The 14,952-nt window shown below is 38.9% G+C and overlaps 1 protein-coding gene across 8 annotated transcripts; it reads left to right on the top strand.

The window, feature by feature from the left end:
- Positions 1–325: 325 nt before the first annotated feature.
- znf207a (zinc finger protein 207, a) lies at positions 326–12,972 on the top strand. 8 transcript variants are annotated; one of them, XR_013817414.1, is made up of 15 exons: positions 368–481; positions 2,593–2,719; positions 2,800–2,938; positions 3,032–3,211; positions 3,295–3,370; positions 3,462–3,532; positions 3,631–3,776; positions 7,796–7,876; positions 9,232–9,453; positions 9,791–9,947; positions 10,311–10,495; positions 10,695–10,773; positions 11,835–11,889; positions 12,539–12,623; positions 12,737–12,972. XR_013817414.1 is itself a non-coding variant. In XM_079828179.1 (12 exons), the coding sequence occupies exons 1-11, from the start codon at positions 441–443 to the stop codon at positions 10,469–10,471; spliced, it is 1,401 nt and encodes a 466-aa protein (XP_079684305.1). In that variant the 5' UTR covers positions 368–440; the 3' UTR covers positions 10,472–10,495; positions 10,695–11,022. The 8 variants fall into 8 exon arrangements, 4 of the variants coding, with proteins under 4 accessions (XP_079684306.1, XP_079684305.1, XP_079684304.1 ...); XR_013817415.1 differs by lacking the exon at positions 7,796–7,876; XR_013817417.1 differs by lacking the exons at positions 11,835–11,889; positions 12,539–12,623; positions 12,737–12,972 and adding an exon at positions 10,948–11,021.
- Positions 12,973–14,952: the final 1,980 nt, after the last annotated feature.

The raw sequence follows: 14,952 nt of genomic DNA on the forward strand, positions 1-14,952 counted from the left end.
GTTTGAGAGATCTAGCACAAACAACCACTGAGTTACTGATGCTCAAAAAGTGTTACTACCATCTCCGGTCAACACTTTATTGTGGGTCAGTAAATGATTTATTAGGCAAACTATCTATTTACGTTTTTTTATGTCCTGTTTCCTGTAGAATTATACTCTTGGCAATAGATTGTGAAAGAAAGTGGTGAGTATGGAAAGTGAAAAAAAGCTTAATGTGCAGTCATAAATGCATACATACATAAATGATTGCTGAATTCAGTTAATTATTTAAAACATTTCAAAGCTTTGCACCTCCTGTCCGGTTGGTGGCGGCCTTAATTCTGATGAGTTGTCAGTGCATGGGAAAAAGCGTCGTCATGTCCTGTTTACTCCATTTTATTTCTGCTAATGGTGTGGTAGGTGTCAATGTGCTGATTGCTGAAAAGGTTGGTAAATAGATCATGGGGAGAAAAAAGAAGAAGCAGATGAAGCCCTGGTGTTGGTATCCTTCTTTAAAAGCTATCGTACAGTTGTTCTATGTGTGTCGGTTTGTTTATTAGTAGGGATTGGCCCACTTCCTGTTTGCGGATGGCTAATGCATTGTTTCGCATGTTGCTCTGATATCAAGGCTGTGTCTCAAAGCAAACTGAGCTACGTGTTTACTCACTAGACGCCACAGGCGTTGCGAACTTGAGTTCTGTTTGAACGCCCGTCTGATCGCTGAGTATAGCGCAGTCTTTGTTCATCTGGTGATGGTGGAGCAAACGCGTTAATGTACAGTCAGTCGGTCATCATCAAAAAATGAGCCTGGTCATGGTGACCAGGACCTACCAATTATTACATTGACTTGATACATCATCATATTTAGTGACATAGATCTACTTTTTGTATATGTCTGTTTATATGTTACTTGTAGATTGGTGCAACGTTTGCACTAACAAAAATAGGCCATTATGTTGATAACGTCGAGAACAGTCAACAAGAAAATATCCAATTGAGTGGATATTATACAACAATATTTGACTGTTCAAGAAGCTTACAACAAATAAGACATTATTTTATTTGTTTGGCTTATTGAAATTAATTCACCCCTGTTTTTTTAACAACCATTTAGAATATATTAGGAAGCATACTTTTAAAAGTCTGATTTCTAGAACTGCAAAAGTCCTCTGAGTTAATAAAATATGAATTTAGTCGAAGTGTAATAAACTTTTATATCATTTTTATAATGATTAAACATTTTCCTCTTAAATGTTTTATCAGGTAGAAAAATCCTTCTGTCAATAATTCCTCACCCCCATGTCGTCCCAAATCCGTAAGACCTTCGTTAATCTTCGAACATTTCGATATTTCTGATTAAAATCGAGAGCTCTCTGACTCCTCCATAGACGGCTATTTAATGAACACTTTCAAGGCCTAGAAAGGCAGTAAAAACTAGGGATCTACCGGTATGGATTTTTTTAGTGCCAATATCATCGCCTTCGCCGATGACCGATACAGCTGCCGATTTTCTTGAGCCAATATTTGGAGCCGATACTGCTTTTGCTCCCTCAATTTACATCATAAAAATTACACAATGATCATGATGATAACAATTTAAAAAAGGAACATTTATTGAACTAAAAAAACAAAATATTTAACAAATAGTAAAAAGAACAAGAAAAAAAGAGTTCAGTGGTGAAACTAAATTCTGAAAATAAATATTTAAGCATAAATAAAATAATTACACTATTGCACACTATCAACAAGTAAGCATCATAAAGTGCACACTGACTGTACTATACTTAAAACTATTATACTTTTAAAACTATTTACAACCTAGTCATTTAATGCTTAGGTGCACTTAACTTAATCTCTTGAAAAAAATATCGGCGAACGCAGCAGCCTTGTATCGGCCGGCCGATATATCGGTCTAAAACTAGTAAAAACATTGTTAAAATAGTCCATGTGACTTCAGTGGTTCAACCTTAATTTAATGAAGTGACGAGAATACTTTTTCTGCACAAAAACAAACAAAAATAACGACTTTATTCAACAATTTCGTTCTGGCCTGTGGCAGTTTCCGTTGTAAATACAGTGCAGCGCCCGTTCATGCGTCGTGGTGCTCACGTGAACAGCATCGGTTGCCGTAGAACTCGAAAGCGCTGCAATGTTTACAACATAAGCCCCGTTTCCACCGAAATTACCAGGAATAATTTGTACCAGGAACTTCTTTTCCCCCAGACCTGCTGTCTGCGTTTCCACTGCGGTCTAAAGTCCCGAGAAGATTAGGCAAATTAGTCCGGTGATGTAGGACTGCGCGCGATGCGACTGCTCCTCCCAGTCAGCGACGGACAGTTTGTGCGATACTGTCTGCAACAATAACAAGTATAGAGGAGATTCAAGCAGCGCTGCTTTTGCTGGTTATGTATTGGTTTACTAAAGAGGTCATTAACAAAACGGCAGAAAAGAGACGAGCACTGTCAAAAAGGTTGAGAACCACTGTACCAGGGTGTTTATGAAAGAAGTGTACCAAGAGATGTAAGCATCTTTATGCTAACAATGTTGACTTTTTTGCCTTTCTGTTATGATTTTTTTTTCTTCTTGTTTATATGACTTTAACGGCAAACTCAGGTACTGTAACAGGGATTTTGATGATGAAAAGATTCTCATTCAACACCAGAAGGCCAAGCACTTTAAGTGTCACATATGTCACAAGAAGTTATACACTGGTCCTGGTCTGGCCATCCACTGTATGCAGGTATGTCGATGGGATTTTGTCTATATATGTAATATGTTTGATTTACTGTATGTCCAAAACTCTGCTTTTGTTTGTTGAAGGTTCACAAAGAAACTATTGATGGTGTCCCTAATGCGATACCTGGAAGGACTGACATAGAACTGGAGATCTATGGAATGGAGGGTATTCCAGAGAAAGACATGGAGGAGAGGAGACGTGTACTGGAACAAAAAACACAAGGTAGCACATTTAACTTCATATTACTTGTGCTCTTTTTTTTTTTTAGCCCATGTAAACCCATAACAACTATATTCCTTTGCTTTGTGTGAACAGAAAATCAGAAGAAAAGACAGAACCAAGATGACTCTGATGAAGATGATGAGGATGAAGAGGCTGGGCCCTCCTTCCAACAGCCGGCATCAACTGTACAGCCTCAGGCAGCCTACGCCCCTATGACTCAGCCAGGAATGGCCCCTGTCCCAGCACCAGGGATGCCACACGGAAGCTACTCAGGTGTGTTTTGTAATAATACAAAACACTCAGTTTAAGCTTTTATGCATATTTATTGTGTGTCTCTTAAATGACTTCTCTCAAAGGAATGCCCCCGATGATGCCTGGTGTTCCCCCAATGATGCCAGGAATGCCCCCTGTCATGCCAGGGATGCCTCCAGGGTAGGCGTTAATGGAGTCTAAATATTGCCCATCCATGTCTTAAACATGTTTCTTTCAATAAACTTTCTTTCCTGTTGCATGTAATCAATAGCATGATGCCAATGAGTGGCATGATGCCACCTACACATGGAATGCCCCCAATGATGCCAGGCATGCCACCAGGTACAGTAACCTTTCATTTTAAGGCTCATTATGTGTATATACTATATAAGAGAAATGTTTTTTCAGTTCTTCATAATAATTTTTATTGTTGTGGTCAGGAATACCACCTCCCATGGGCCATCACCCTGGCATACCCCACATGGCTCAGGCTCCTCCTACTACCACCCGGCCAGCTGTGCCTGTCACCGCAGTGTCCACGCCACAGCCAAGTGTCTCCAAGCCACTGTTTCCCAGTGCAGGACAGGTATACTGCCCTTCCTTGCTAGTTGCAGAACCAAAAGGCATCTTAAGTCAAATTAAATATCTTTATTTCTTCTTATGTCACTTTCAGGGACTGATTAGACTCATACCAAGGAAAATACTGTACGGTCAGTTTTGTTCACTGTCAAGCATTTGGTTAGAAAGAGAGGCCAGGATTATTAGCACCTTTGCATCAATTCATGCTACTGACAGTGATGTTTTCAGGTTTCCAGTGCTTCTGAAGTATCCAAGGCCCCGTTTACACCTGATATTAAGATGCATTTTGGGTGATCCGATCACAAGTGGATGACGCTAATTACAGGTGTAAAACGTTTTGAGCTTGTCCACTTTCAATCAGTTCAGGCCGTCGAAAACGCATTCGGCCGGTTTTTCCTTTGTAGTGTGGGGCGGCAGTGGCTCAGTGGTTCATGTAGGTTGTCTACCAACCGGAAGGTTGGTGGTTCGATCCCCGGTTCCACCTGAACAAGTGTCGAGGTGTCCATGAGCAAGACACCTAACCCCAGCTGCTCCCGACGAGCTGGATGGCGCCTTGCATGGCAGACACCGCCGTCAGAGTGTGAATGGGTGAATGTAAGGCAATGTGTAAAGCGCTTTGGATGGCCATTGGTCTGTTAAAAGCGCTATATAAATGCAGTCCATTTACCATTTTAGTGTAAACGCTCATGGTCATATCGCCATCTTGGAATTATAAGGTTCTATCTGCATTCTGACTGGTTTGGAGATATTGAGCTTTAAAGTTTTTGCATTCCATTTGACTGTGTAGAAAGAATCTTTTTATTTTCTAAATAAGTTAAAAAAAATTAAAAACTTAAAAAACAACATCACATAATGTAAAGAAGTTGTCACAGAATAAGAATATGTGAATAACTCAATTTTCACAAAAATGTCAGATAGAACCTTATAATTCCAAGGGGACGATATGTGTTCTAACAGCCACAAAAGACTGCCTACTCTCTGCCCACTGACCTAATGCGCAAACATTATGGGAATCGCATTTGCCAGACAGGATTTAAAGGAACACGCCGACTTTTTGGGACTTTAGCTTATTCACCGTATCCCCCAGAGTTAGATAAGTCCATACTTGGGTGCAGCAGCGCAATGATATTATTTTCAGGCGCTGCGTAATATCATTGTGCCACTGCACCCATGGTACGGCAGCAAAGTTGCTTAATTATTATACAGGAATGAGAGGATAGTTCCTAGCCATATCGGTCTAGAAAATCGCAACTTTTAATTTTCCGTCAGTCTTAGTACACGATGTAACTATACACATCACAACATGTAAATAGGAAAATGTTGGCGTTATTTTGTCTCTTATTGAGCAGTAGGCTAGCTGGAGCCATTTACCGGCAGTCTTTGTGCTAAGCTAGGCTAGCGCTGGGTGCGTCAGACAGAGTTATGGCACGCACGGAGATGAGAATGGTGTGTATGGACTTATCTAACTCTGGGGGATACGGTGAATAAGGCAAGGCAAGGCAAGTTTATTTGTATAGCACATTTCATACACAGTGGCAATTCAAAGTGCTTTACACAGAAATTAAGTTAAAATAGTTATAAGTGAATAAAATAAAAATATATATAGTATAATAGTTATAATAGGAATTAAAAGGAAATAAAAATAAAGATAAAGTATAATTTAAAAATAAAACAGGGTTAAAATGAAACATAATTAAAGTGCAAGCAGTTCGGACAAAGCACAGTGCTCATTCAGTGAATGCACAGCTGAACAGATGTGTTTTGAGTCTGGATTTGAAAGTGGCTACTGTTGGAGCACATCTGATCTGTTCAGGAAGCTGGTTCCAGCTACGGCTGGCATAATAGCTAAACGTAGACTCTCCTTGCTTTGAGTGAACCCTTGGTTGGAATAAGCTAAAGTCCCAAAAAGTCGGCGTGTTCCTTTAAACTTCAAAAGTTTGATTTGAAGGCACAATGTTCTCTCACCATTCCTGATTTCTATCACACATTAGCCCTATTCGGACGGTAATTGTTTCTCACGTGGACGTCCGTAAAAATAAATTTGCATGCCACCTCAGTGATAACTCGTGCATTCGGACGGTGATTTATTCACGGTGGAGGAGAGAGTTTTGTGATCCTGCGCACCTGGGAACGCACTGCTCACGGGGTCAATAACATGATTGTATGCTGTAAATAAAATGTCATATGCTTTGTATAATAAGAATAAATGCATATTTAATTTAATAATAGGAAAATAATATACTAATTATTATTGAGTTATTTAAATCTGTTTAAAAATAGGAATATATATAGACGCACATTATGCGTATTTTATCAAAAAAATAAAGGATGTAATTTTATTCCACATGGAAATGAGCAGAAATATTACATGAGGTAAACATAATGCTGTTATTTTAACATATATAATTGCTGCCGTAATAACGGCCCATTTCAAATGTTTACGTGCTTTTCTTCTTTTTATTTTTTGAGCGGTGATGAAATGTATTGCTCTTGTAAATACCAGCATTTCAGTAAGTGGATTCAGACAGCAATAAAATTACCACACAACATTGGTGTTTGTCAAAAAACAGTAGTTGATTCCGCCGGGGATTTTTACGAGGGTGGTGGGAGAAAAACACTGACATTCTGGATTCGGACAGCAATAAAATCACAGACTTGCCCCTGTCAATGATGAAAATATCTTACGACCCCACGAGAAACAATTACGCATTTGGTCTGTTCTTGCCGCTATCAGAGCAGAAAAAAAGCCACTGCTCTGCATTCATATGAAAATTACTTGAGCTTATTTCTTCCATTAGATTGCCTATACATTTACCTGCCCATAAACCTTCCCCTCAAAGAAATCAGGACCGAAGTGAAAGTGGGCAAAAGAGACGGATTAAAACACCAGGTGTAAACGAGGATGTGTCTCCCTTGTCTGCTTGTGGTCTGATTGACCAAAATGCATCTTAATACCAGGTGTAAACCATAAGTGCCACAAGTGAAGTGCTGTTCTCAATCAGAGACTAGCCATTGTTTTCCAATAAAAGTGTATGAATTCATACACTTTCAGGGTTAACATAAAAAAGTGTTTGGGCTTCTATTGCTGTAATTTAATAAATAGAAAACGTGAATAATAATTGTTAGTTTATTGAAGACAAAGTATAAAAACATTCTGGTGCATATATGAAATAAATTGCTTTATTTGTTTGTTTGTTTTTTCAAGTAAAAGTTATCCTTTTTTATGTTGGACCAATGAAAAGATCTACTATAACTGACTGGACCAGCAGAAAAAAAACTTTGTTGTGGGAATCCTTAAGAAAACAACATGTGATCTGGATAAACCTAAAGGGTTAGCTCACCCAAATGAAAATTCTGTCATTAATTACGCACCCTCATGTCGTTCCAAACCCGTAAGATCTTCAGAACACCAATTAAGATATTTTTGACAATTCCTAGAGCACTCTTGCCCCTCCATAGACAGCAATTTAAATAACACTTCCAAGGCCCAGAAAGGCAGTAAAAACATTTAAACAATGTTTCAACGGAAACTGCATAGGAGACTGGCACAAGCTAGAACGAGATTGTTGAATAAAGTCATTATTTTTGCTTGTTTTTGTGCAGAAAAAGTATTCTTGTCACATCGCAAAATTAAGGTTGAACCACTGTAGTCACATGGACTATTTTAACAATATTTTTACTGCCTTTCTGGGCCTTGAAAGTGTTAATTAAATAGCTGTCTATGGAGGGGTCAGAAAGCTCTGATTTCATCAAAAATGTCTTAAATTGTGTTCCGAAGATGAACGAAGGTCAAACTTATGGGTTTGGGACGACATGAGGGTGAGTAATTATTGACAGATTTTTCACTTTTGGGTGAGCTAGCCCATTAAGAGGGGCTGTATTAAAAAAAAAACCTTAGTGCTGGTAGTTTTAGAGTGCAGTTGTAAATGAACTGGGGTTAAGTGTGTTCATGATCGTTTTGGTGAGCAGCAGTCAGGTCCAGAATTAAACAGGGTCTTTACTGTGTGCTCTCTCTCCATGCTGCAGATGGGCACTCGAGCTCCAAGCACAAGCTCAGCTTCCTCCAGTCTGGACACTTTGTCAGCATCCTCTAAACCGCTGTCCCAAGTATGCAGTAGCTTGCTGACTCGGTGAAAGAGCTGCTTTTTAAAACTATTGATGGCATGTAACAGCAGACAGACCTCAGACTGCCTCTTAGAATAATTGACTTTGCTCTTGAGGATGTCTCTAGTGCTTTAGAAAAGTCAAAACGGATTTTTACTTGAGGCTGATAAGTGATAGACAGCTTAATTTTCTCTTTTAAACTCAGTGTTTCTCTTTCTTTTAAAATACACCTGCATAGTCAATTTTTAACTGTGTGTATACCGTGGCCCCAAAAAGTATTTGGAGTGGACACACTGAACCACTTGATCATGATCCACTTTTTACTACCAGAAAGTGTCCAAATACTTTAATTTGACCAACATATCTGTTTTTTTTTAATCATTTGAAACCAGTAGGCCTACAGATATTATTTCATCACCTAAAACTAACAAAACTAATTTTGTTAGAGATGCGCTGCTATTTAAAATCTGTCCTGAGATCATTTATAATCTTGTTTACATTTTATGCGTTTAGCAGATGCTTTTATCCAAAGCGAAGGAAGAGAAGAACAAAAACAAATTAAACCTTTGTTGTGAAGGACCAACAAGATGTCGCTTATTCAGTGACCTTATCTGACAGAAGGGAGCGTACACTTGTAGGAGTGAGTTGAGGTGGTCAGTCCAGAATGCCAGCATCAAAAGTGGAGTGAGATCTGTAGAGGTGTGACATGGGTTCTGTTTGGCTGATTGAACCAGACGTGCTACTGTGTTTAGGATCATCTATAGAGGTTTAGTTGAGACGGCTGGAAGGCCTGCCAGTAGAGCGTTTGCAGTAGTCCAGTCTTGAAATGACAGGAGCCTGGCCAAGAAGTTGCACCACATACTTTGCCAGGAAGAGTCTGATTTTCTTAATGTTGCAAGTGCGAACCTGCACGACCGGGTCATTGCTGAAAAATGGGTGAATATTATGGATGATAATAATTCTATACTATTTTGTCTAAATAAAAAAATTCAAAATTTCAAGTAAATTATGGCATCACTCCATTGTATTATACAGTATGAAAAATTAAAGATCTTTTATTGAATTAGTGTTTTTAAATATTGACTTTAAGTGAGCTTTAGATGGTGGCATTCTGCTTGAAAAATGTGCTTGCGCTCTATTTCTAGAAAAAAGTAAATAACCCATGATTTTATATTGTTATATCTTGCATTGTATATTAAATGTGACTTAAATACTTTGTGGGGCCACTGTATTCAGTTTTTTTTCTTCTTGTTCTGTTTTGTTTTTTAAATCTGCTTTGCTTCTGTTAACTGTAGTACCATAATGCAGCTTTGAGTTGAATCCCTGAATGCATCTGATCTGCTCTTTTGTCTCTCCAGGTCCAGCAGGCTGGTTCTGGTGTAGCAGTGAGCTCCTCTGCACCTCCTTCCGCTGCTCCCAAACCCACATTCCCAGCCTACACCCAGTCCTCCACCACTGCTGCTGCCAACAATAGCAGCACTGTGGCCAAACCGGGCACCCCAGTCACAAGTAAGCCCGCCACCCTCACCACTACCAGTGCAACCAGTAAGTTGATCCACCCTGATGAAGATATATCACTGGTAAGTGAACCTGTTTCTGTGCTTTGTTTTTTAAGCTTTGCAGAAATAACTGATCAGCTTTGGAGAGGTGCATGCTTGCATTTGATAAAGCAACTGGTTCATTATCTTAGACTGTCTCGTTACAAACCTGTGACTTTCTGTCCTCTGCGGAACATACATTTGAAGAATGTTTTTGTCCATAAGGAAAGTCAAAAAGGTCCAAAACAACACTGGGCCCCACTGACTTTCATTTTTTTTACAATATCTTCTTTTGTGTTCCACAGAAGAAAGTAAGGAAGCTTAAAAGTCCATATTTATGTCTTACCGCCCTGCACACTTTGCATTATGTGTTTGACAGGAGGAGTTGCGAGCACAGCTGCCTCGCTACCAGTGTAAAATCCCTAGTGCGGGACAGGCCCACGTATCTTCCCCACCAGTTCCAGCGATGGGAGGCGTGATGCCCCCTCAGCAGGGCATTTCTGCGCAGCAGCCGGGTGTTAGGCATCCCATGCAAGGTATGGTGCATTTGAGTGCTCTCGGACTTTTGGATGCCCGCTGAATGTCAAAATAAGAGCGAAAATATTACACTACTCTTTGAAAAGTTTTTATTCAGAAAGGACGTATTAATCAAGTGACATTAAAGGTGCCCTGCCACACAAAATATTAAAATAGAAAAGTTATTTTAAATTGTAAAATTTCACAATTTAAATATTCACACAATTTTGACCGTTTCTGATCAAGTAAATGGAGCTTCTTTCAAAAACATAATAAAAGTCTTCTCAACCACAAACTTCAGAACTGTATTAGTGTGTAATCGCTGTGTAAGATAAAACCAGATTTTTGTTATAAATGCAACTAATCGGTTTCTTCTCATATAGGGCCATATGGTGCTCCACCACAAGCAGTGCCTGGGTACGTCCCAGGAGGGATGCCTCCGTATGGTCAAGCCCCACCCATGGTTCCTCCTTACCAGGCCGCTCCCCCTCGGCCTGCCATTGGCATGAGACCTCCAGTAATGTCTCCCGGAGGCCGATATTGAAGAGTCATCTCTGGTCTACATTAGGTTTGGTGATTCAACCATTTTACCATCTAGTGGCGTGCTTTACAATCCAGATCAGTAACCGTAACCCTTCTTGCAATGAGGAGATGGCGTAATCAAACTGTGTAACGCATGGGACATTTGATTTTACCAAGTCTTTTATTTGGACCTACCCTTTGTTGCAGATCATACAGTTTGGCTTTTTTTCTCATGTTTTGTTTAGGTTTTTAGAAGTGAAGTGTAGTAAATATGGTTCGTAATAATTTGAAGCGGCTGGAGTTTCGTACAGCACCTTTATCAAGGCAAGTCACTGTAAATATACTACTGTACTAAAAGTGTGAAGCCTTCGCAGCACCCATAGGTGCTGTTGGACGTCCTGTCCCCAGCTTTGCTTGGTGAGGGCTTCAGAATAGCTGTCACTGTTGAGTTTATTTTTCTGTGTCTGCTTGTCTACATTTACAGTGTTCTCTCTGTAGGGCCAATAACAAAAGGACTCCTGTGAATGATATCTGTACTGTTCCACTATGAATTGTAATAAACTATTGAAATCTAACGGCTGTTTTTTCATGAGCAAGTAAAGGACAACCCCGTAAGGTTTGTACTACAGATGATCCACTTGATGGCTGTTGTTTGTATGAAAGCAGTGTGTTTACCATGTACTGGAATGCATTTTATGAGTGCGAGGAAAGCCGAAGCGTTTGCATCCACGTTTGATGTTCTTTCATATTGACGTTTGAGTTTAAAGGGGTCAAATCATCTTTTGAGAGATATTAGTTTTGTGCCTTGTAAACTTGATGTAACTTTAAGACGTCCTAAAAGACCACCATCAAAACATCTCGCAATGTCTGACATTTACACATCCGTGATGCCTATTTGGTGTTCGGAAGCTTGGACCACCCAGTAAGGCTGAGTTCGGATAGGTACCTTTATTCCTGAACAACATGCAACTAACAAGGTCCCTGATCTTAACAGTTTGAGTGGCACATTTTAGTGCAGTTGAGGGCGCTTTAAAGGTGCTACAACAGCAAGTCAATTAAATTGTAATGATCATAGAAAAACTAAGTTTTGATTCTTAGTAGGGAAAAAAACAATGGACCTCAGAAGTAAATGTGCAAGACCCCTTTAAATATTCAGCTCCTTATGGAAGAACATATGGCTCTCAAAGAGATAAACAACCATTCAGATGGCAGTCTTCCTGAAGATCACCGTCTTGTAAAAGAATGAAATGACCCACATGAACCGGAGAATCGTTTATGTCCAGCGTAAGCTCGACTGTGATTTTCAGGAAGATGCCCAGGTAAGGGTGTGACTGTAGTTCCCTGTGGTTGTTGTCCTAAACTGAGGATTTCTCTTCTCCTTGTAGCAATGCCATGGGACTGGCTGAGGCAGAGTCTCAGTGTTGCCCTGCACAGGCTGAGGCAAGTCTCACATTTTCTCTCTTTACTCTCTGTATTCAGGGGGCCTCACAGTCATTTGGCTGTTGGATGCAAACGTCCCCAAACTTGGAGCAAGTTTGGTGATGGCCCCCAGTTTTATTAATATCAGGGGAGTTTTCATAACTAACTCATAGTTTTAGCTAACATGTTAAATGTACACAAATATGCTTCGAAAGTCTGGGGTCAGAGATAAATGTTTCTTGAGCAGCAAATCATCATATTAGAGTGATTTCTGAAGGATCATGTGAAACCGAAGACTGGAGTAATGATGCTGAAAATTATTATTTTTTTAATTGTAATACTATTTCTCGGTACTACAGTTTTTACTGTATTTTTGATCAAATACATGGCGATTTCTTCCAAGTTCAGAAACATTTAAATTCTTGCTGACCCCAAACTTTTGAATGGCAGTGTATGTTAATGTTATTATTTTCAACTACATCTATGGCATTCTGTCGATTACCACAGACAATGACTCGTCTCGCAGTTTGTACGAAACAAATGGGAAATGGATATGCAGTAATTAATGAAAGTTTAGCAGTTATGCTAGCTAATAAGCCTTTAGAAAATGTCACTTGCATATAAACATTACATGTGTGTAATGTAATGTAATTCCCATTTTTACAAACAGAAGGATGGTTGAAATTATTCAGGATGCCACAGATTCAGTCCACAAGCTTTGTTGAAAATCCAGAAAAATAATTGAAATCCTTGTGGTAAGTTAAAGTCTGCTTTTGATACAATGTAGTTTCATAATAAAGAAATGATGCGGGTGAACAGTAGCACTGAAGAGTAATGTGTGATTTTGTTTCTTTGACATATTTACAAGCTCTTTCACTGGTTTTGGAGATGTTTGGCATGGCACTAATGTATCAATCCACAGAACTACTTCAAGGAATCATTAAACATCTAGCCAACCATATGAATCCGATGGATGTGTGTTCTGTAAAGTACTGTCCCGAGTTCTTTTATTCTTTTTCTTTTATCTGTCCGTTTACTACTGATCAGTTCCCCTTGATTTTTAAGGAAAACGTAATCCAGGACTCCCTTTACAGGTTAGACTGAGTAAGTATAAGATATATTTTGGATTTCTTCACCGACTGTTGATGGGTAGAGATTTGGTTAAAAGCTAAAGACATTGCTTTCCTTTTTTGTTTGGTTAAAGCTACACTGTGTGATATTTTCCCCCATCTAGTGGTAAAAAGGTATATGACCATCCAGTGAATATTAGTTTCTCTTCCTCTCGATTCCGATTTCGTTTTAACTCCTACGGTGGCCGATTTAGTCCAAGATTAATATGGCTTCCAGTTCGACCTCGTCCACATTCGACACGGTGCCATCGAGTGTTAAAACGCAAAAGGCGAAGCTTGAATTTACGGGTATGTCCCTCTTTGGCTAATGTACTTTCAAGATGGAGGGGCAACATGGCGACCCGCATTCGAACCCCTAACCCGTATGTATTTTCAATGGCATATTATAAACTTACGAGAATACTTTATTACTTGAAAGAAGTAAATATACATTAATGAGCACATATATTTTTGAAAGAACTAACTGTTTTTAGCTAAGAATAAACTAAAAAAGTTACACAGTGTAGCTTTAAGTTTATAGTCCTCGTTTTCTAAATCATTGCTCATTTTCCTTTTTACAGGAAACACTTTGGTAACTCTTTACTTGAAGGGGTGTGCCTAAGACTGACATGACACATCATGAATATGAAGGAGTTGTGTGCATGTTTATGACAACTGCCATTAAGTGTTATTTGCTCAATTATGTCCTTTTTAATGCAAAGATGACATTATTTGAGATGTCTTAGTTATGACAACTTGACATAAACCAATACATCATAACCTGTCAGTGTCTTTCTCATGACAACTTGACATCACCAAGACAACATAACCTTTCATAAATCTGTCATAAACATGACATGGCAGATTAATTATCAAAGTTAAGAAACGACTTAGCTTTATGGGTTAACATTAAACTGTCATGTGGTTGGTTTTGATGTTGACTGAGGCCATTATAATGCCATTCATTTTTCTCAGTGGTACAAGTTGAATTTGACATTAAAATGTCATTAAAGGGTTAGTTCACCCAAAAATGAAAATTCTGTCATTAATTTCTTACCCTCGTGTCGTCCGACACCCGTAAGACCTCCGTTCATCTTCAGAACACAAATGAAGATATTTTAGTTGAAATCTGATGGCTCTGAAAGGCCTCCATTGGCACAATGCACGGTACAATCTCAAGACCCTTAAAAGGTACTAAAGACGTTGTTACAAAGTCCATCTCACTACAGTGGTTCTACAATAACTTTACGAAGCCACGAGAATAGTTTTTGTGCGCAAAAAACCCTAAATAACGACTTCTATAGTGATGACCGATTTCAAAACACAGCATCATGAAGCTTCAAAGCGTTATGAATCAGTGAGTCGATTCAGCGGTTTGGATCGCCAAAGTCACGTGATTTCAGCAGTTTGGTGGTTTGACACATGATCCGAATCATGATGTTGTGTTTTGAAATCGGTCATCACTATATAAGTCGTTATTTAGGGGTTTTTTTGCGCACAAAAACTATTCTCGTCGCTTCATAAAGTTATTGTAGAACCACTGTAGTGAGATGGACTTTGTAACGACGTCTTTAGTACCTTTTATGGGTCTTGAGAATGTAAAGTGCCATTGTGCCAATGGAGGCCTTTCAGAGCCATCAGATTTCAACTAAAATATCTTCATTTGTGTTCCGAAGATGAACAAAGGTCTTACAGGTGTCGGATGACATGAGGGTAAGTAATTAATGACAGAAATTTCATTTTTGGGTGAATTAACCCTTTAAGTGTTAATACTCTGTCAAATTTTTTTATAACAGCGTCATTAATATTTTTCAGTTCATAATGTTTTTTTTAAAAAAAGTTTCAAGACAATTTCAAATGTCTTAAAAATATGATTAGGTGTTCGAGAAATAAAATCAATCATCCAATAATAATTAAAATGGATGAAATTTTATTTTATTGCATTGAGACTGATTCACCCAAAATGAAATGAAAA

This window comes from Gobio gobio (assembly GCF_949357685.1).
Source record: "Gobio gobio genome assembly, chromosome: 1".
NCBI classification, from domain to species: Eukaryota; Metazoa; Chordata; class Actinopteri; order Cypriniformes; family Gobionidae; genus Gobio; species Gobio gobio.

What these genes read in the sequence shown, in the direction of transcription:
- znf207a (XM_079828178.1), top strand. Translation starts at nt 441, where the DNA reads ATGGGGAGAAAAAAGAAGAAGCAGATGAAGCCCTGGTGTTG. An exon ending in GCCACACGGAAGCTACTCAG is followed by an intron (nt 3,212 to 3,294) that starts GTGTGTTTTGTA and finishes CTTCTCTCAAAG; the next exon opens with GAATGCCCCCGATGATGCCT. An exon ending in TGTTTCCCAGTGCAGGACAG is followed by an intron (nt 3,777 to 7,795) that starts GTATACTGCCCT and finishes TCCATGCTGCAG; the next exon opens with ATGGGCACTCGAGCTCCAAG.